The 22,585-nt window shown below is 31.7% G+C and overlaps 1 protein-coding gene across 1 annotated transcript; it reads right to left on the bottom strand.

The window, feature by feature from the left end:
* Positions 1-14,735: 14,735 nt before the first annotated feature.
* LOC147065665 (B1 protein-like) lies at positions 14,736-21,244 on the bottom strand. The gene is made up of 2 exons (XM_085956512.1): positions 21,148-21,244; positions 14,736-15,502 (listed from the first exon to the last, which is right to left on the bottom strand). The coding sequence occupies exons 1-2, from the start codon at positions 21,196-21,198 to the stop codon at positions 15,149-15,151; spliced, it is 405 nt and encodes a 134-aa protein (XP_085812638.1). The 5' UTR covers positions 21,199-21,244; the 3' UTR covers positions 14,736-15,148.
* Between the last annotated feature and the right edge of the window lie 1,341 nt (positions 21,245-22,585).

Below are 22,585 nucleotides of genomic sequence, written 5' to 3'. Positions count from 1 at the left end.
TATGTTTAACAGTATCCAAATTAATCTTATATTGTTACGTTCCTAATGTTAATTATATCTTAACATCGCTTATATCCTAATTAATAATTATCTGAATTCGTTTTATTGTGTTTTTAGAGCGGGAATTCGCGAACTCAATTCCGCGTCCTCCCGCGACTATGTATTTTTTATGACTCCTGAGTCGTGAGGGCCGGTGCTCACACTTTAAGTGGCGACCCTAGACTGATTTTTTTATATCGAGCAGTGTCGCCATCTTTTTTTTACATGTTGAACATTTTGACAGTTAATCAAGGAATTTTGGACGTACGTACGCCCATCGTTGACTAGAGGTCAGGTGACATGGTTACACCTAATAATTACGTAATTTAGACTATCGGGAGAGGCCCAATAATCATGGGTGTAACCAGTGTTGCCAACCGTACTATAATTATAATACAATACTATAATTTTGATTCTGCAAAAAATGTAAAATACTATAACTTTACGCCAAATATGCCAAAATACTATATTTGTAAAGGATTTAAAATGAAGAGAAATGTTCTTGTACTATATTTTTTAAAGAAATACTATAATTTTTACGTCTTTGTACTATAATCAGCATAGAAAAAGATGTCAACACTGGGTGTAACAGTACCTACATACTTGCTTTGCATTCACAATCAATCAACTCGGCAAATTCTTCACGTCAGTATGTTAAAATATAATATTATGAATTCCAGAGAATTTGTGTAAATTACATAAATATTATAACATTATTATTGCGATAACTGACTGATAATAATTGATAACATAATAATTATTATTGCAACACCAAAATGACTTTTACTAAATATTATCACCGCAGGAAGTTTAAATGCGATATAATAATTGTTATTTAATATTTATTTAGGAGGTACAATTCATATCGTCGAATTCTTGAAAAAGTCACGCACACGATGAACTCTTTAAAAATACCTAATATTGTTTACTGCAACTGTATACAATAATTATAATATTATAATCTGTTTTCGACTGAAATACTTTATACACATACACATATATATTATGTTATCATATATAATTTTGAAAACACTTCTGAGAAAATATATTATGTATATCCAATAGAAAAAATCTTAAAGCAAGACACCCGCAGGAATCGAACCTACATCTCTCGGGTTTCGTGCCCATCTATATATACCACTATGTTAAAGGCGTCATACTTAATTGTGACAATTTATAACTAATGGCTTTTAATACTCTCTGAAGCGCTTTCCAAATTGAGCTACTATTGGCGATCGGCTTTTGTATTTATCGGATCGGATATATAAGTGAGTAGTGAGGGGTGGAGGTAGGCTGTTAAGCATGGCCCCCACATCCTGGAGCGGGCCCCCCTACCTATCGCTAAGGGTAAATGGTGGTAAAATAGTGTACGCGGTAAATTAATTCAGGTATATTTTTAACGTGTTTTTGTATTTTTTTGTATATTCATTTGAATTATGGAGTCGTCGAGTATCAGCACACAGTTAAAATTGCTTTGTACAACCAAATATTTTCAATTATTAATATCATTAAAGTAAAATAAGCAGACGACTTTTTTTTACTGTGAGAGCAAATTTATGATATAAAAAATATATCTCTGTTTACCTCACTTATCTGGTCGACTTGTCACGCCGGGCCCTTCCTGAGCCCGGGCCCCAAGGCTACAGCCTTGTCAGCCCCCCTTTGTGGGGGCCATGCTGTTAAGATTCGTCATAAATATTGCACATTAAACTGTGTCAGTCATACTTATTACAATGTCAATTAAACCCTGCCTAAGCCAAACCATAATAGTTTACTGGTATGCTACGGGCGATCAGACAGAAATAGTGCACATTTTATCAGTTATATTTATTTGTTTTCTTCGTATTAAGAATGCATATTACAGATGGTGTAGATTCGTTTTTTTTAATTCATTAACCAAACCAAACCATAGTCGATAAAAAAATATCTATAAATTATCTAAAATTATGTACGGTGTAACGGAATAATTTTAGATATTGTATAGATAAATTAATATTTTTTTGATTATTATCTACTATGGCTTGGATTAGGCAGAACTTAATTTCATTTTAAAAACTAAGAAACACCATCTTCATAAATTGTAGTCTTAGTTCATCATTGATTTGACCAGTCCAGAGTACTGTATATCCAGCAACTAGCCAAAGAATTATTGAAGAGTTCATATCAGATTAATCGTTCATGGGATTCTGGAACTACACCTCGGACACGACATCTCAAAACAATCGATAGTTTATCGACTCGCTGTTTCTATGACGTTTATGTTACCGCTGTTTGCATTAAGAAAAAAACAAGTTCAGTACGAGATGGTTTTGAGTCGACATTAGTTAACTCCATTTTTTCAAATATTAATCATACAATTTAAGGTTTAAGGCCATGCATTAGTTGAGGCACGGTCTAAAAAGATCGTTGCTAGGCGATGCGCGGATTGCGGGTCGCGGGTGCAAATGACGCCTGTCAAACGAAATATTACTTGTCATATAAATCCAACACACGTCCATTTTATGTTCTCTTTATTGTTCTATTAGTAACAATAATAATATATTCATTGACATGTTTTCTTTTTAAAGTAAATGGGTAACGTTTTTAGTCATCTTTACACGATGTTAGAATTAATTGACCCGTCGCCATCACGCAGCAAAGTGACGTGTTTCTGGCTCGACATTCTCTCACTGAATGGCAGCGAGTCCAATATTTCGTCGCGCCTACAGTTGAAAATTATTTGGCGTTTCACTGATGCGTCACCTTAACGGCCCACATGCCCAACGTAGGTCAAAATGGAGATTTTATGGTATTTTCAAAGCATTAGCCTGAACATTCCTTAAACGTTGTAGATAATCTATTTATATGATTGTGAAGCCTTATTATCCTTATATCTTATACCTTATATCTTATTATATTATTTATGACTGCATAAAGTATTTTTATTACAAAAAATAGTATTCTTTTAAACCTCTCGACCTAATGTTTTAGAATATAGTCATATTTCAGTACATCCATGTGCAGTGATGCTTAGATTTTTTAGATTTATTAATTTTTAAATGCATTTATAAAATCACTAGTAAAATTAATGTTAACATTATATAGTGAAATATTTACAATAAAAAATTTATTTTATAATCTCTGTGATCCCAAATTTGACAAGAATTAGGCATTTTATTATTCAAAAAATTGGCACGATTAACACATTTGAAGATAATTCTAAAGATACTCAAAGACGCCAGAACATATACGAACACCTACGAATTGGTAATTCCTATACCGGCTCGCCGAACGCCGCATCCAAATATCTATACGTTTCGAAAGGTTACGTGCAACTGTCGCTAGGTAGATGTGCGCGGTCTTCATATGCAACATCCGTTCCTAGAAATTTTGATTAATGACTGTGCGGCAGATGAGATAAGTTTTGATGAGAGCCGGCTAATTCTTTCTCTTCACTCCATCGGCCCAGTAAAGTAGTTATAGTCTTTCCACATTTAATTTCCCATCTGAGTGTGTGAAGATTATTTTCCGAATGCGTATGTTTAACACACGCACGGTACGCAAGTCCTCTCAACATGAACCGAAGCATTGGAGAGCCAGGATATATTGCACATATTTACAATCTATATATTATTTAACAAAGTAAACTAAAATGTCAACTTTCAAGCTAAGTATATTTACCTCCACAGGATGAAGGTTATAGTAATGGTTTTTTAGGACGATTATTATTTTAGCTGTTTTCCCAAGCCACAGAACAGATAATAAATAGAATTCCTATATATAATATATATACCAATACAGTAATTTTTGACGCAGGGTTTTGAATGTGTGAGTGTCCTACGAAAATTAACCACGCATTATAGACGTGCAATACTGTGTGTTATACACCTATATTAAATGAACGTCAATGCATAAACTGACAGTAGTTGTCAGTATTCGACGTATGACGTATTCTTGACACGTGTTTAAATTTATCTCGTATTCTTCCTTACTAGAGATCGGTTGCTTGCTTCTCCTTACCCATTGGGTATTTCAGTTTCCATTATTTCTGAGTGCCCTGACCCCAGCCGTTGGGATTAAACACGCGACCTGTGACACTATAGACTGCCGCTCTACCAAACAGGTTAACATTATGCTTGTTAATTAATTTGAGTGTATATAAGATTTGAGTCCGAGAACCACATATCACAAGCAGTGACGTCTCTAGACAAAATGTCGCCCCTAGGCAGCGCCAAAATACCGCCCCATTGTTTATACATTATTTATTATCACCCTTTCATGACTCCAATATATAATAAACCCTTATATGGATACATTACTAACAAACTATATATGTACTTACCACTAATACATACAAAATTAAACTTAGATATAAAAAGCGAATAAATATACCCAAAGCATCAGAGTCTAAGTTTCTATGTGGTTGATGTTTTACTCACATTTGGTTGTACCATTAAATTTACACCATTTTTACTATCCTATTATTGTAGGCATGTCCAAATGATTCTCCTCGATTTGCTGCCCTTCGAGTAACTGCCGCCCCCAAGCGACGCTCAATCTGCCTACCCCCACGGGACGTCACTGATCACAAGACTAATAATATACTCGTCTATGCTGTACAATACGTGAAAAATTTTAATATCTAAATATTTAGATTTTCACTTCTAACAAACAAATGATTATTTAGAAACGTTATCAAGGTTATATAACCTTTATTCCTCATAATTAATACCTAATAATATCATTATAGAAAACAGCTGTTAATTAATAATAATTCTAACAAGTGTGTTTATTAAATAATAATAATAATGTCCGTCTAGTTAGTATTCATAATATTATAGTTATATAATAATAAATATATATTCATTATTCATAATATGCAGTTAGTTACTCAGTCAAGGTTGCATAAAACAAGATTGCAATTGAATAAGAAATATATACAGTATTGATTTCAAGACCATTTTTGCAATAACTTCTGCGCAAACTTTCATGTTAACCTCACAATTTCTATAAGAAGCTAATAGTTGTCCTTTTTTACACCGACAAGCATTCAAGTGCCAATAGTAATATATTACCATAAAAACCTCTAGTGTAGGACATAACAAGTCAGGTGGAAAACTGTAAACGAGCTAATTCGGTGTCACAATATCCTTATTATGTGTACGGCCGAACAATAGGGTGGCACATAGACTATAGATACATCTAGACGCCACCCGTTGCATTGCTAAATGAAGCTGCGTGCCGTGCGTTTGGTTTGTGGACGAGCGAATGCATTCGTCTACAAATGTTCGAGACCATAGACCATTTCGCTAGTGCTCGCCCAGAGTGCTCGCACTTGACGCTCAGAATTAAAATATAATTTTCTATTTTTTTACGTTATATAGTATTTTTAAGCGGTCAAAATGCAACCATTAGGTAAAGTTATCCATAATTTAAGTTATTTTAAAGAAACACTAGGTCACTGATATTAAAATATATAATAATACACAAATAAATTATCACGAACATGTATCAGCTTACCTATGAAACGTAATACCATCTTCTTGCTTACCAGTAAGGCTACCATATTTTAATACAACACACAAAACCATCTTTCCTTCTTAATTAACTAAAAATATTTACCACTGACTTTATGTTTAACACAAAAATAGCAATTTCAGCAACACGAGCTCGCAGGTTATCGACGCTACGTGAAGCGATTCAGCACGATTTGCCGGCGATACTTTTGGAAACTAACTCACACGTATGTAGACTTTTTATCGTACTCTAGCGCGTGTCGCAGAGATTATAAGAGTGCCGAATACTTTCTCACTCGCACTTATGCATCGTTTTTGTTCAGTGGTATTTATGAATGATTCCTATACAAGTACCCAATCCAAAGTGAATGCATAGTGTTAAGATATTATTGGGTTTAATATTACCTATTATTAAAATAGTATTTAACGCCTTATTCTATCATAAGTGCAAGAACGTAGTGGTCGCGCGGAGGAGGTGCGGCGGCGTCTTGCGCAACTCAAACGTATAACCGTATGTGAAATGTTCGTAGACCGTGTGTTTTTTGGGGCATAATACACACGGTTATACGTTTGAGTTTTGCAAGACGCCGCCGCGCCATTGCCCGCCCGTCACTGTGGCCAAGCGCTGATAAACAGAGTAGTTAGACTTGGGCGTATTTATTTTTTTGAAACGTTATTTTTAACATGGAATATGTTTTACTCATGATATCCGACGCAAAAGCGTTACGAAAAATAGACGTAGAATAACTATACGCGCAGCCCTCCCGCGGCCCGCGCCCCGCACCGATTACTTACGCGCGCCGATTATTTTCATTTTACGTTCAGTAGCTTACATTCTGTGCGACGTATTATTCGTCTTTTATTATTACTTCTTTCGTTTTATTATTGTAATCACATAATTTTCAGAAAAGTAAAATTGTTTAAACCCTTTGGATTCGGTTACTTTGAGAAATAAATTTTCTTTCGAATTTGGACAACCAGCATTCAGAGAATCAGTAGGCAAAGTATGTTTCATCTTAAATAATTTTAGCCGTCAGAGCTTAAGTAACCATCATCTGAGGGGCTCAGGGGGGCAGAGCCCCCCCCCCCCCCGCGAGGCTCAAAGCGCCAAGTTTTTTAAATATATATATATATTATACAATATAATGTATTTTTACATATCACATTTTACATGGCATCGCCAATGGTAGGTGAGTTCTGCTCCTTGGGAGAACAAAAAACGGATGCTCCAGATTTCTAAAATAGTTATCAAGGACACATTACTACCAAGAATGAAAAAAATACGTGGCCAAATATTGATATCTTCTATCATTTAAACAACAGTATGTAAGCATACCTAAGAGAAAGCCAGCTGGATAAAGCCACGGATAGTATCAATATAACCTCAAATAAAGGAGTCTCATAATATTAGTCTGAATACAAACATAATTTAATTATTGAAGTCCGCGATGTTATTCATTGGTAATCTACGATTGACATTTATTTCCCGGACTTTTATTAGTAGACTATTTATGTTTTCGCACATAGGCGGTCACAATTAAGGTGGGAAAGGATGCTAGGAATTTGTAAAATACTTAACATCTCTTATGAAGACACTTCATAATATACCATATCCGCTCTTTAATTAGAGTATGGTTATTAAAGACAGCGTGCGGCTTATCTAAGAATCCGTATCACCTTTCGTACTAAACACAAAAAGTAATTATTTCACTATTTTTTTATTCAACGAATAATTCACAAGTGTTAAGAATATAACATTCTAATTATTATTGAACATACATAATTGAAAACACTTAAACAATAGAAAAAATCTTTTTGAAACAAGTCGCAGGAATCGAACCTGCATCTCTCAGGTATTGCGCCCACGCACATTGACCACAATGCTAAAGGAGTCGATGGAATTACGACAAATTTTAACTAATGGCTTTTAAATTGAGCTACATTGGCGATCAACTTTTGTATTTTTAATCAAAGTAGGTATGTACCTATTACTTTAATTCGACGTCCAAAAGTATGTTTTCTCCATGACGGAGTATTTAGCGAAATCAGACGAGTACTTGCCGACTAAACAGATTGTAACTATTTTCTCGGTATAAATCTAAACTTGCTAAATGAACTTGATTCTAGTGAATTAATTTTAAACAATAAAAATATTTCATGCTTCCTCGATTGTGTTAATGGTTATATTGTTTTGTGCCAAGGATGGTCAAAATTGTATATCTTGGTTAAGTCAACTGTCCAGATTCATTATAAATGTCGTAGTAAATGATTCATTGTTAAGTTACTTTTTTAAAACTTTTTATGTCGTTATGGGCTTCGATCACGCCGTTACGATATCGTGAATGTCCGTGTCAAGTTTACAATAAATAAACAGCTGATTGTAGTGCGTGTGGAAGTGATTCTCAAACTTATTTAGGTTTAAGGAACCTTTGAAATATTTTGTGAAACCTCGAGGAATTCAAATGTATTCATTTTTACATACGGTAAACATTACAAATGATAAATAATTTAAGACATTCACAACGTGACATTTAAAAACAATGAAACACTGGTGGTCCGCGAAGATTTTTGGGTGGGCCGCAACAATTTCCGCAGTTCAAAAAAAATAGCTAGTATCAATTTTTAAAAGCTTATATTAAATTTCAAGTAATAAATCTTTCAGAATTCGTGCACCTAAAAGGGTTCACAATGAATTGAATCCGGAATGAATGACACTATTTTATAGTATAGTCGTGGTATAGGACGGGGGCGTGGTTTACCTATAAACCCAACATTTGAAGTGGGGTTGTAATATATTTCGACAATTGTTTCAAAAATAGTGTAAATATAAATATTTATTATTTTATTGCAATGTTGATGGTCCGCAAAACATTTTTTTTAATTTTTTTGTGGTTCGCAGATGTAAAAAAGGTTAAGAAATATTTATTTAAACTACAGTATGTAAGCATACCTAAGAAAAAGCCAGTTAGATAAAGCCACGGATAGTATCCATATAACCTCAAATTAAGAAGTCTCAATCACGGCAAGTCAAATCGTTTTTGAAAATTTTTGCAAATTCTTTCGGAACCCCGTCACGACCTCGCGGAACCTTACTTGAGAATCACTGACGTAGGGCGACCTTTTTATCGTTACGCTCTAGGGCTTGCTGCAAAAAAAAGCCAAATGGTAATAAGTTACTATGAGATATACCTATACCTACTTATTTTAAAGTCGTATTATTTTCCTATACATATTCGTTGGAAACCTCTAGTTTAAGTTGAAAAAAGGATGATAATATTAAGGCTGTTTAGTGAAAACTGATGGGCATTATGTACTTGTATGTACTTATGTACTTGTACTAATATAACCAATTCAACTTTATAAATAAGCCACTTTAAAAGTTGCCGTTTAGTGGCAACACTTTATTTATAATCACGTAGGTATATCGTGTTAACTGGCAATAATTATTGGAAACACATTAAGGTGTCGCCACGTCTCGCGTATTCCGTATGTCAGAATTGCAGCACGTAGATCGCTTTTGTGGCACCGCTACAAAGGGTGAAGAGGAAAAATGGCCACGATGACGAAATCTTTGAAGCTATGATGTTAGGATATGGAGCTCTATCTCGCGGCATCATGCCCATACCACACGAAGCGTTTCTTCATTGTTAGGTACGTCAATTACCGAGGATTTGTCAAGATAATACTATATAGATGGCGTATTTAATATAGGTATTTTTTAAAAATAAATATCAGGATTGGCTTTTGATCATTGAAGAATGTCTTGGTAAGCGGACGAAACCGGTCATGGTCATTGTTTAATTATATGGAATGAGTGCCTTATATTATATTACATAATTTAATATTGTGTTTTATTTTAATGTCTAAATATGTAATACTTCTTCTTTTTAGTCCGTTTCTGCTCCTTAGTCGGAGCATATGGGCACCACACGTCGCCCCCAAAAATCTCTGGTTCCGGCGAATCTTATTGTCATCTTACCAGATCATGACAGCATCCCGTGTATCTTCCATATATACCACATAACTCAATTCCAAAATCAATAGAAAAGTGATAAATATGATAATGTCGTATTCAGGCAGTTAATTATCCCGGAAAGTTAACTGTCATGTTTTTTAACGGCCGAATATGACAGCGTTAACAGTTAGCTATCAAATGTTGTTAAGGCGAATTCTTCACTGAGCCTTTTTTAAAGAGGCACCTAGCGGAAAAATACGAAGCTTGCAATTTGAGACATTTTTTTGATAATTTACACTTTCAACTGTATTAATGAATACATATGTATCTGAAAACATTAAAAATAAAAATATTTTTTATTTTAAGTCAAAGACAAACTTACAATTGTAAAAAATGTAATAAAATGTGAATTTGTTCTATCGGTCCGCACCCTATTATTACATATATTTTATGGTCATATTTATTATTAAAATTTAGTTTATTAAGTTTTCTAAGCATCACCTAAGCGATTTTTGACAAATTCATAGTTTTAATATTTTTTATATCTATTTTAAAAAACATCAATTTTTATAAAAAATGTAAATGTGTATAACTTGAAATCCTTTTTATTTATATTAATATAAATATTTTATTTATATTTATAAAAATAATTGATTTGATATAAATAAAAAGGATTTCAAGTTATACACATTTATATTTTTTATAAAAATCGATGTTTTTTAAAATAGATATTAAAAATATTAAAACTATGAATTAGTCAAAAATCGCTTAGGTGATGCTTAGAAAACTTAATGAACTAAATTTTAATAATAAATATGACCATAAAATATATGTAATAATAGGGTGCGGACCGATAGAACAAATTCACATTTTATTACATTTTTTTCAATTGTAAGTTTGTCTTTGACTTAAAATAAAAAATATTTTTATTTTTAATGTTTTCAGATACATATTTATTCATTTATACAGTTGAAATTGTAAATTATCAAAAAAATGTCTCAAATTGCAAGCTTCGTATTTTTCCGCTAGGTGCCTCTTTAAAAAAGGCTCAGTGAAGAATTCGCCTTAAATAACACAGTTAACACGATGTCTTACTTAATTCGACATCCATAGCATTAGATAAAAAAGGTCGATTTAGAGATTCTATTCGAATGTATTAAATGAAATCAAGTAAGACGTGTTAACTGTGCTTAGAATTATTGTAGATAATCGCCTTATTTATGGAATTTCTCCGAGTGATATCCATGTTATTTTGAAGCAATAAAACAATGAAAACGTGTTCCCGTGTTAGAATAAAATTGCCCTGCTAATGTTTAGAAAAGCCGACTTTCAAGACCTTAGTAATGCCGGACTAATCTAATCACCTTGCCTCCCAATTAACAACGCGCTTCAGCAGCCTCGGATGACCACCGGCTATGTTTTAAAAAAATGTCACACAAAATAACGAAACAAGATACTCTAAGTTCTAAGAAGTAAAAGCAGTAACTACCTGTATGTATTATAGAAGATACATATTTTGAAATCTTCAGAAAAAATAGGTCCTGGTGGAACTCGAACTCGACTCATTGTGTATTTTCTATAACACATAATTTCACATTTTAAAATCTTGTATGTATTAAATAAAAAAAATAGTAATCTATCTATGATATGACCCCAAGATGCAATACAAATTAAAAATGATTGTTTTTTTCATTGACAATACGATATGATTCTTTAATGAGGTGTATTAAAGTATTTTACGAAAACCTTCATAGATGTCACTGGTGAGGGGTGGAGGTATAGGCTGTTAAGGCGAATTCTTCACTGAGCCTTTTTTAAAGAGGCACCTAGCGGAAAAATACGAAGCTTGCAATTTGAGACATTTTTTTAATAATTTACACTTTCAACTGTATTAATGAATACATATGTATCTGAAAACATTAAAAATAAAAATATTTTTTATTTTAAGTCAAAGACAAACTTACAATTGTAAAAAATGTAATAAAATGTGAATTTGTTCTATCGGTCCGCACCCTATTATTACATATATTTTATGGTCATATTTATTATTAAAATTTGGTTTATTAAGTTTTCTAAGTATCACCTAAGCGATTTTTGACAAATTCATAGTTTTAATATTTTTTATATCTATTTTAAAAAACATCAATTTTTATAAAAAATATAAATGTGTATAACTTGAAATCCTTTTTATTTATATTAATATAAATATTTTATTTATATTTATAAAAATAATTGATTTGATATAAATAAAAAGGATTTCAAGTTATACACATTTATATTTTTTATAAAAATCGATGTTTTTTAAAATAGATATTAAAAATATTAAAACTATGAATTAGTCAAAAATCGCTTAGGTGATGCTTAGAAAACTTAATGAACTAAATTTTAATAATAAATATGACCATAAAATATATGTAATAATAGGGTGCGGACCGATAGAACAAATTCACATTTTATTCCTTTTTTTACAATTGTAAGTTTGTCTTTGACTTAAAATAAAAAATATTTTTATTTTTAATGTTTTCAGATACATATTTATTCATTAATACAGTTGAAATTGTAAATTATCAAAAAAATGTCTCAAATTGCAAGCTTCGTATTTTTCCGCTAGGTGCCTCTTTAAAAAAGGCTCAGTGAAGAATTCGCCTTAAGATTCGGTATGCATAATGCATACTAAACTTTGTTACTCATTCTAATTTGATTTTTCTGAACTAAGTATACAATAGAAACAAATGATGCTGGTTAGTTTTTTTAAATTCAATTACACACTGCCTAAAGTTCAGTCATACTTATTTATTTCGTGGAATTAAAAATACATGTCACAATATTAATGGTGTTGGTTAGTTTTTTTTTAATTCATTAAGCCCTGCCTAAAGCAAACCGCAATCGTCAAAAAATATTTAATAGATAAATAAATATTTTTTGACTGTTATCTACTATGGCTTGGATTATGCAGGGTTTAGTTTAATTTTAAAAACTAACAAACACTATTTGCACATTGTAGTCTTAGTTCAATGAAAACAAATACGATTGACAGATAAATTTTAGTGTGCACTATTTATGTCGGATCTTAATAGTCTACCTCCACCCCTTGCCACTGGTAGGTAGGTACTTTTTTAAATTATAACTTTTTAATGAATTTGCTGATATATTATCAGCATTTTTATATCTAAACATCTAGTCATTTGTTTTCAAATTGACTTATCAGTAGTTGATTTGGAGCTAACGGTATTATTATTTTAAGAGGGCATAATAATTGAATACGTGTATTAATTAAGGCGCTAAGTACCAAAAAAATAAAAACTGACATTTTTATAGAAAAATGTTCTACATACCAACGCCAATAACTTCAACTATAGTCTAAGTGCCTCGAGCAAGTCAAAAAAATACAGCAAAATAATTAAACCTGTCGACGTTGTAAGTCCGTTGGCGTGTTTTATTTATAATGGTATAAGTAGCACTGCAGTGGTCAACGGCATTCAGTATGAAATAGCTGACGATGGTGTGTTGATACTTGCGAGTTCTTAATACCTAAAATTATAGAAGCTGCCGTGATTGCTTCACACTGTAAAACTACATTTTTCAAAAGGTCTGATTCATGAAATTTTACTGCAATGACTCGGTATTTTGTAACTACAGGCAATACTACTTTTTGGTACTTAGAGCCTTATTTAATACACGTATTCAATTATTATAAAATATGTCTGCCTCCAACCTTCTTTTAGTTAGTCCAAACACTTTGGAATACTTAAGTAGGTACATACTACATAACATTACCAATACATCATTTTACATTTTCCGAAAAATAAAGCCTGAAATGCGTACGGATCAAGGTCTAAGCTTACTATAAGTGCGAGTAAGCAAGCATTCGGCGCGCGTTTAAAGCTTCAATTACATTGGGCTTCTTTACGAGCTGTTTGTTGGCGAATTTATAATCTGCCTGTAAAGTCGCCCAGTGTAATCATCGAACATGTTAGCTTGTTCGATGATTACACTATGTGAATTTACAGGCAGATTATAAATTCGCCAACAAACAGCTCGTAAAGAATCTCAATGTAATTGACGCTTAAGATCTGCAGTACGCGTTAGAGTAAGATGGAAGATATATGAATAAACGACTTAAATATTGGATATAAGCCGGTAAATTTTGATTTGACTAATTTTCTAATGCCAAAATCGGGAGTACCTACACATTGCTGAAATATATAGTTTTGTGTGAAATATAAAGTTTGTGGTAAATATTTGTGTTTAAATGTTGCAGCTGTTCTTAAAAGCGAGATGATGGTACCTATAACGTTTCATATGTAAGTTAAATTAAAATTGAGGTTCTACTGTACGCCATATGCAAAGAAAATGACTTCATCTAGTTAGCTGGACAATAATATCCCCTTATATTTAGTATTCTTGTTTTGAAGTACGGATCCTTTGCGCAGTTCCAATTTTAAAAATTGATGACATTTATAAACAAAACAAACAGTCATTCACATTACGTACTGAAAAAAGAGTTTTTTAATACGTGTGTATTTAATGTAGTGATCCCTTAAAATAATGGCGAACATTTCGCTAAGCATCAAAAAGATTTATTGAGAAATATTAAAAAAACATTCGGGCATTTTGGTTGACTTGATCAATTATTAATTTATTATAGAAATGATACTTTAACATACGCAAGACATTTTCATTCGTGCGGTAACTTTATATGGAGACTTTAGGCAATCTTTTCTGTTAATTTACACCACGCACGTTCTTAATTTAATTATACATGCCTAGATGCCAAGCTAAGTTTCTAATAATTAACACGGGCTTTTTAAATTGTATTGATATAATTCTCTAAATCCCCTCTTTATACCACAGATTTATTTTTATGGTATTATGATATTAATTTATTTTATAATAGTACCCAACGTAATAATAAAATTGTAAAAAATTTAAAATATCAAAAATAATAATTAATAGACACAGTAACACAGACAATCGTTGGACAAATTTAGTCATCCAGTGGCATCCAAAAGGTACAAAACGTCCGCAAGGTAGACCTGGAGACCGCTGGATCGATGAAATGATAAAGTTCTGCGGAAGTACGTGGAAACGCAACGCACAGGACCAAGAGAAGTGGAATCAGCTTGGAGAGGCCTTCATCTATCAGTGGATAAATTCAGGCTGATGATGATGATGAGACACAGTACATACATTAACAAAAACTATCATGTTTGGTAAATCTTTTTATTTTTCACGGTTGATGGATAGGTACATTATGTAAATCAGCGCTGTTTCTTTTTTATTTTAAACAAAATTAATTCCACATTTTATAAAAATAAATGTAGAAAAAAAAGAAGTTATTTTTGTATTTTTCTGGGTTTTTTCTTGCGGTCATTTGTTGTTGCGACAGGACGTGCCTGGAGTATTAAATGCCCCATACTCACGTGTAAAAACTGAAGAAGACATTTATATATAACGAATAAAATTAAAATATTCTTCAGACTATAATCAACGTGAGATTAAAATCAGAAACTATATAAAATAAATCAATAATTCAAATAACTTTACAAGCTTGAAGAAATAGAATCAGTAAATATTTTGTATTCTCTTTGAGAATATATTAAAATTGAATGATTTCGTTTTTTATGTTATTTTATTTTTAGCGTATTGAACATAAAATTTACAGAATGGGGTGTTTTGGGTTCTTCTCGTGGTAACACTTAACATAATTCCACGCTGATTGTTCAGGAGTGTTTCCCTTGATTGCAAGGCAAGCATCGATGACTTTCTCTACAGCAGCCCTGTCTCCATCGACCGGAACCTTAGCCAAAGCAACATCCTTCTTGAACTTGCCTTCCTTGGTCATCAGCTCTGACTTGATCATGGTGCAGAGCGCGAACTTCTTCAGATCCTCGTTCTCGATCTTATAATCTCCAAGGCGTACCTTCTGGATTAGGCTCGGCTCTACACCGGTTTCGGCCAAGCATTCGGAGTGGTGTCTCTTGAGTTTTGCTTTCTGCTCATCCGTCAGACCCTGTGAACAAAGTTTAATCAATGTGTACAGTTTATTATTGTCAATAGAATCATGTAAAAATGACTCATAAATGTTTCTACAATTCTAAGTTTAAAGTCAAACAACATTATCTGTATGCTTATGTGAGATAAAAATTTGGGGACAATTAATAAACTTTTCATAAATTCAATGAACATTAAACTTGGGCATGTGTCTTCATGATTGTATACAAAGACGCAATACAATAGAAACATAGTTTCATGACCAAATTTATAAAAAAAATTGTGGGAAGCATAGAGACATAAAAACGAAGGGTTATAATAATATATCAAATATCATCATTAAACTTTTAAAACCTCTGATGTGATAATTTTGTCAAAATGTTGACGAATCACACACTCAATTATGACGAGCCCTCCGCTACGTATAATTAATACTACATAATCAAGAGTTATTAAGAGACTTTAAAAAACTTAATATGTACTTTCATTGATGTGCTTATAAATATAAATCAATTTTTGTATCTCCTCTGACTGACTATAATATACCTAGAACAGCAAAAAACACGTTTTAAGCTCTCGAATAATTGGTAGGTACTACTAGAAAATTACTGTGAACATTGCATAAAATATATCTAATACTGATAATATGAAATTAAATCGATGTCATTTAAAAATTTACATGTACCTACCTAATATAATAAACTGACTAAAAATATATTATCCATTTGAAACATGACATTTTCAATATAGCGTGCAAGATTATGTTGATAACCAATGATTTTTTAAAATGAAAGGTGCCCGATAGGCATAGTTGATATGGAATTATTAGTTAATATACAAAATAATTACTAGTATTATTATATAATATATATTATTGTGTTATATAATCTGTACTGTCATATTTTAAAGTAAATACGCTATGTAGTCCTACTGTCTAATTTACTATTATAATAGCCGTTTAAATCAAATTAAGATGTGCGGTGTAGCATCCATTTGTAAATATTAAAAAATAATAAAATTGGCATGTATTTTTTTAATTTATACTCGTACTTACCTGGTCACTTACACGTATACACATCCTACTCAGGCTGATGTATTGAACTTTGTTCTGTATACCTACTGATTTTGGACAAAGATATTTTTTACCTTTTCAAACAAGTAACCATGCAGAATTTTTGACTGATCGAAATAATATAATTGGATATCTGTCAAATATACAATATATTATTATTATTATTTGGTTGAATAATTAATATCGTTGAATGTATTATGCAATATCAGAAAGGCTGCTATACTAATTCTGGGAATCATTAATGTTGTATTGAAGCTGTAGAATAAAAAAAGCACTTATTGTTATTTTAAAATCGATATATATTATTATATATACATATACGTCATATAATATGATAATGCCCACAGCAGGGATATGTCGATAACTCGCAACGTGCATTACCTTGTTCCGTGTTTTTTATTCGCTACAATGTGTATGTTTTGTATTATATTGATATGATATTTATTGAACTAATGGGACTTCACACCCTGGCCACCTTCAGACCCCCGTTCGAAATCCCGACCGGTCTACCGTGGCGAAGAGTGGAGGTAGGCTGTTAAGATCCGTCATAAATAGTCCACACTATACTTAGTCAGTCATGCGTTTTTGTTTTCAATGAAATGATACTACAATTTACAGAAGATTTTAAAATTCAATTAAATTATGCGAAAACCAAGCCATAATAGATAATAGTAAACAAATACTCGTCCATCTATAACATTTTAATTCAATTCAAATTATGCAATATACCTACATAACTTTGGATTTTTTTATAGTGATATAACAATATGTTTTATCTATTATAGTTTGGTTAGGCAGGGCCTAATAAATTTAATAAAATGAACCAATAATATGTGTAACATGTTTTTAATCCAACGAAAACAAAATAAGTATGAATGAAAAAGTGTGCACAATATTGTCGTATCGCCCAAAGTATACCAAAGCTATTACGGTTTGGTTTAGGTGCTGTTTCGTTGATTTTTAAAAACTAATCAACACCATATTCTGTAAATTATAGTCTTAGTTTAATAAAAATAAATATGTATGTCTAACAAAGTTTAATGTGCACTATTTATAGCGGATCTTATCAGCCTACCTCCTCCCTTCGCCACTGCGACCAGAGCCCCTACCCTAGCCATCTTTCGCGACAAACGCAAAACGACAACGCGCATTATATAATTTTAATAAGTTACATTATCTTGAAAAGTAAATCGACAACACAAATATTTTTTTTTACGTTTATTTATATTTTTGAAACCGTTATATACATATATAGGTATATATAAATTGTTTTATATGATGTGGGTACATCAAATTTTTGGAATATATACCATTAAAACCTATTTCGACTTTCGAGTAGGTACCATTAACATCACCGCTTTAAAGAATTTCACGTCACAATGTATATGGGAAATAGGTGAAAAAGCTTTTTAGCAGGACAAAAAAATGTGACAAAACTGCAGAAAAACGTTAAAGATTTTAACCCATCTCTTAAATTAAAGTATTAGATATTTTAACATATAAATAATACAACTTTAATTTTGCAGTGATTCACAATAATAATTATAAAAATTGGTACTATCTAGATTATAGACTTTGTTTATCATTCTAGAAGCTACAGTGATTTATTTTGAATTTTGGCTTCGCTCAATGATATAAAAAGTGAACTAAGTATGTGATTGTTGAAATAATATAAAGAACAGTTTGCATTGTATTCGATTTGAAATCTAGCTCCACGATCCAATGTTAAAATGCTACAAAAAATCGAAAAAAAGATCGTATTCGGAAAAATATTTTTGAGAGCTTGTTGTGTTGGTGTCAGTCAATCATTTCACGTAAGTATCTTTAAAAAAACACTAAAAGACAGAAAATGCACGTCATCAACGAAAATTAAATTATCAATAGCATAAATAAACTGTACCTACCTACTTACCTAGTTATATTGAATGCCGTATGTCCTAATATACAATTAGGTATCTACAATATTACATAAGTTATCTCGGACCTAGTTATTTCAATTTTGCTACCAGCTTAACAGTTTATATTATACCTTCTTAGATATTATTTTTATGGATAAGTCCATAAAAAATATTATTTAGTTAATTTCAAAACGATTGTAAAATTGTCATTCTACCTAAAAAGTGGCATTCTATCAATGAAAAATAACAAATGTGGCCATAATTAAAAAAAAAAAATATTCAGAATAAGTACATATCGGTAAAGTTAACAAAGAGTGGTTTTAACTATATTGCATTTAACTCAAAAAGTTTGTACATCCGTGCAGGGCCAGGTTAAAACTTTGACTTAGAGGACCTATGATGTCTCTGATGTCGTTCTACTGATAAAAATACTGTTATGCTGTCAATCCAAAACAAATTTGAAGGTAGATATCGATTTTTTTTTTATTTGAAAGCACTTTATTTTACATAACTTATTATATTATAATATTGACACGTTGGGATCTTCATTCTGTGATACATAATATCAGTAGCGAAGAGTGGATGTAGGCTGTTAAGATTCGCCATAAATAATAGTGCACATTAAACTTCGTTTGTCATACATATTTGTTTTATTGAACTATGACTACGATTAATTTACAGGTGGTGATGGTTAGTTCTTAAAAATCAGTTAAACCCTACCTATACCAAACCACAATAGTTTTGGTATACTTTGGGCGATACGATAAAATTGGGCACACTTTTTCATTCATACTTATTTGTTTTCGTTGGATTAAGAATACATATGAATACGTGTATTAATTAAGGCTCTAAGTACCAAAAAGTAGTATTGCCTGTAGATACAAAATACCGAGTCATTGCAGTAAAATTTCATGAAGCAGACCTTTTGAAAAATGTGGTTTTAAAGTGTGAAGCAATCACGGCAGCTTCTATAATTTTAGGTATTAGGAAGTCGCAAGTGTCAACACACCATCGTCAGCCATTTTATATTGAATGAAGTTGACCACTGTAGTGCTATTTACACCATTATAAATAAAACAGGCCAACGGACTTACAACGTCGACAGGTTTAAATATTTTGCTGTATTTTTTTGACTTGCTTGAGGCACTTAGACCATAGCTGAAGTTATTGGCGTTAGTATGTAGAACACTTTTCTATAAAAATGTCAGTTTTTTTGTTTTTGGTACTTAGAGCCTTATTTAATACACGTATTCATATTATATTATTACACATATTGCTGGTTCATTTTTTAAATTCATTAAGCCCTGTCTTACTTAACCAAGCCATAATAGATAAAAAAACTCTATCTATAAAACATCCGAAGTTATGTATGATTTAATTGCATAATTTTAGATATTTTATAGGTAGACGAGTATTTTTTGACTATTGTTTATTATGGCTTGGTTTCGCAGGGATTAATTGAATTATAAAAACTAACCAACACCGTAAATAATTGTAGTCTTATTTCAATTAAAACAAATACGTATGTCTGAAAAAGCTTAGTGTGCACTATTTATGGCTGATCTTAACAGCCTACCTCCATCATTCGCCACTGCATAATATTATGAAGTATTATATAGATACTTATATTGTAATTTTAATTTAGATCTAATTATAATTAAGCATTAGTTATATTTATAAAACTCGTTTATTGACATTAAGATTATAAAACCAAATTAAACTTCGATTGCATAAAAAATATCTCTTTTGGTTTTTGAAAATATATTACCGAGGTGATTCACAGTAGATACGTGTAGCTCAGCGGTCTAAAAAGTCTCAATTCAGCCCAACATGGTGTGTAAATATAGACAAGTTAATCAATATTCGCACATTTATGATAATTTAGTTAGTAGTTGACGCCAAACCTGGGTGGTTCAAATTTGCAAAAAATCCGAATAATAAAATTTGCACAGTATGTATAATATTTTACTAGTAAGTATTCAATTAGGTATTACAATAAAATAAATTATTAAATCATAATGTAGGTCCTGACGATGTACATAATGATCACAAAAAATATACTCAGTGTATTTAGTTAAAGTATTCCAAGTATCAATCAGTTTGATTAAAGTTTAGTACTTAATAATAATTTAAAAAAAAACCTGGTAATGCAAAGCTCTACTCTGTGGAGGCCACAAAACAGATTAATAAATATAAATGTAAAAGCCATCGCAATGGACCAATGTTCTGAAGCAGGGTAGTTTATGGCCTGACCGCCAGCAAACCCAAGTTAAAAATTGAAAGGACGTTACATTAACGTGACAAACTAAAATACATACCAGTAACTAATGAAAATAGCATATTCTTTAACACGTGTTTAAGTTTATCCCACATTTTTCCAAACTTGAGATATTTAGCCTGTTATACCACAACCAGTAGCCAGGGATAGCCAGTTCCCATTAATTTTGTGTTCCCTGCATACGGGCCTCCACAAAAATAATACCTACCTACTTACTTACAATTTATAATAATATTTAATTAGGTAGATATTCTTTATTCGAGACACCAGAGATTAAAATAAAAATATGCTTCTGGAATATCTACAGAAATATACATATTAGAAAAATCATTTTTTTTTAATCAATTTAAGTAATAATTATATTAATAATGTAAGTAAACATAATATAGGTACCTACATACTTTTATTTTTCTTACCTCAACCACTATCAAAAAGCACGCAGCGAACACAACAACGAATGCCTTCATCTTGAATAACTGGTCCTAATCGATGGAACAAACTTGTGAGACGAGGTCCACCAGCACAATGATTAGTCCTTAAGGATCCCTTCGGCATTTATATGAAAAGGGGAGCAAATAATCGAAATCTTGATTGACGGCCAGGATCAACAGCCGGAGAATAAATAGTCAGTGGTCCGACTTTTGACACGACGATAAGAGATTAATCTCCAGTCCACGAATTGCTTGTTAAACAATTTATGGCTCGCCGCCATTATTGACAAGATATGGGAACGGGAAGATAAACTTCACCCACGATTCAACAACAAACATTCACTTAAGTACATTATATTATAGCAAGGGTATTTCAATCATATTTTATAATATTATGCCCTCTTAAAATAATAATACCGTTAGCTCCAAATCAACTACTGATAAGTCAATTTGAAAACAAATGACTAGATGTTTAGATATAAAAATGCTGATAATATATCAGCAAATGCATTAAAAAGTTATAATTTAAAAAAAGTACCTACCAACCAGTAGCAAGGGGTGGAGGTAGACTATTAAGATTCGACATAAATAGTGTACACTAAACTTTGTCAGTCACACTTATTTGTTTTCATTGAACTAAGAATACAATTTGCAGATGGTGGTGGTTATTTTTTTAAATTCAATTAAACCCTGCCCTTAACCAAACCATGATAGTTTAGTTATGCTATGGCGATCCGAAAAAAATAGAGCACACATTTTCAGCCATACATATTAAATATGTACAAATTTTGTTTTCGTAGAATTATGAATACATAATAATATTGCAAATGGTCTTGGTTAGTTTTCATTAATTAAATCATAAATTAATTAATTCATTAATCCCTCCCTGCTTAAACCAAAGCACAATCAATAAAAAATATTATTCTACCTATAAAATATCTAAAATTATGTATGTTTTAATGGCATAACTTGACACATTTTATAGAATAACGAATATTTTTTTACTATTATCTACTATGGCTTGGATTAGGTATGCAGGGTTTAATTGAATTTAAAAAACTAACAAACACCATCTACATATTGTCACAATGCACAAGCACAATGAAAACAAATACTTTCATTGAAAATGTTTACGTGCACTATTTATGTCGGATCTTAACAGCCTGCCACTGCTACCTAAGCTAAGTAGGAGGAACGGGCTCTGTGACGGCCCGGCGTGGTGGGTCGACCTGATAAGTGAGATAAACACACATCACAAAATTTCCCAAATTGAAAAAAAATCGCATGTGGCGCTATTTAACTTAAAGGGTGTTAAAAATTTTAAATGTCTAGTTGTGTGATGCATTGATTATTGTGTGTCGATATTCAACAGCTCCATAGGTCAAGTGGATTTATTCAACAATACAAAAAATCGTTAAAAATA

This window comes from Rhyacophila brunnea, unplaced genomic scaffold, assembly GCF_057557595.1.
Source record: "Rhyacophila brunnea isolate RB1 unplaced genomic scaffold, BYU_Rbru_1.0 scaffold_6, whole genome shotgun sequence".
In the NCBI taxonomy this organism is placed as follows: Eukaryota; Metazoa; Arthropoda; class Insecta; order Trichoptera; family Rhyacophilidae; genus Rhyacophila; species Rhyacophila brunnea.
This window is presented reverse-complemented; position numbering and strand designations above follow the sequence as displayed.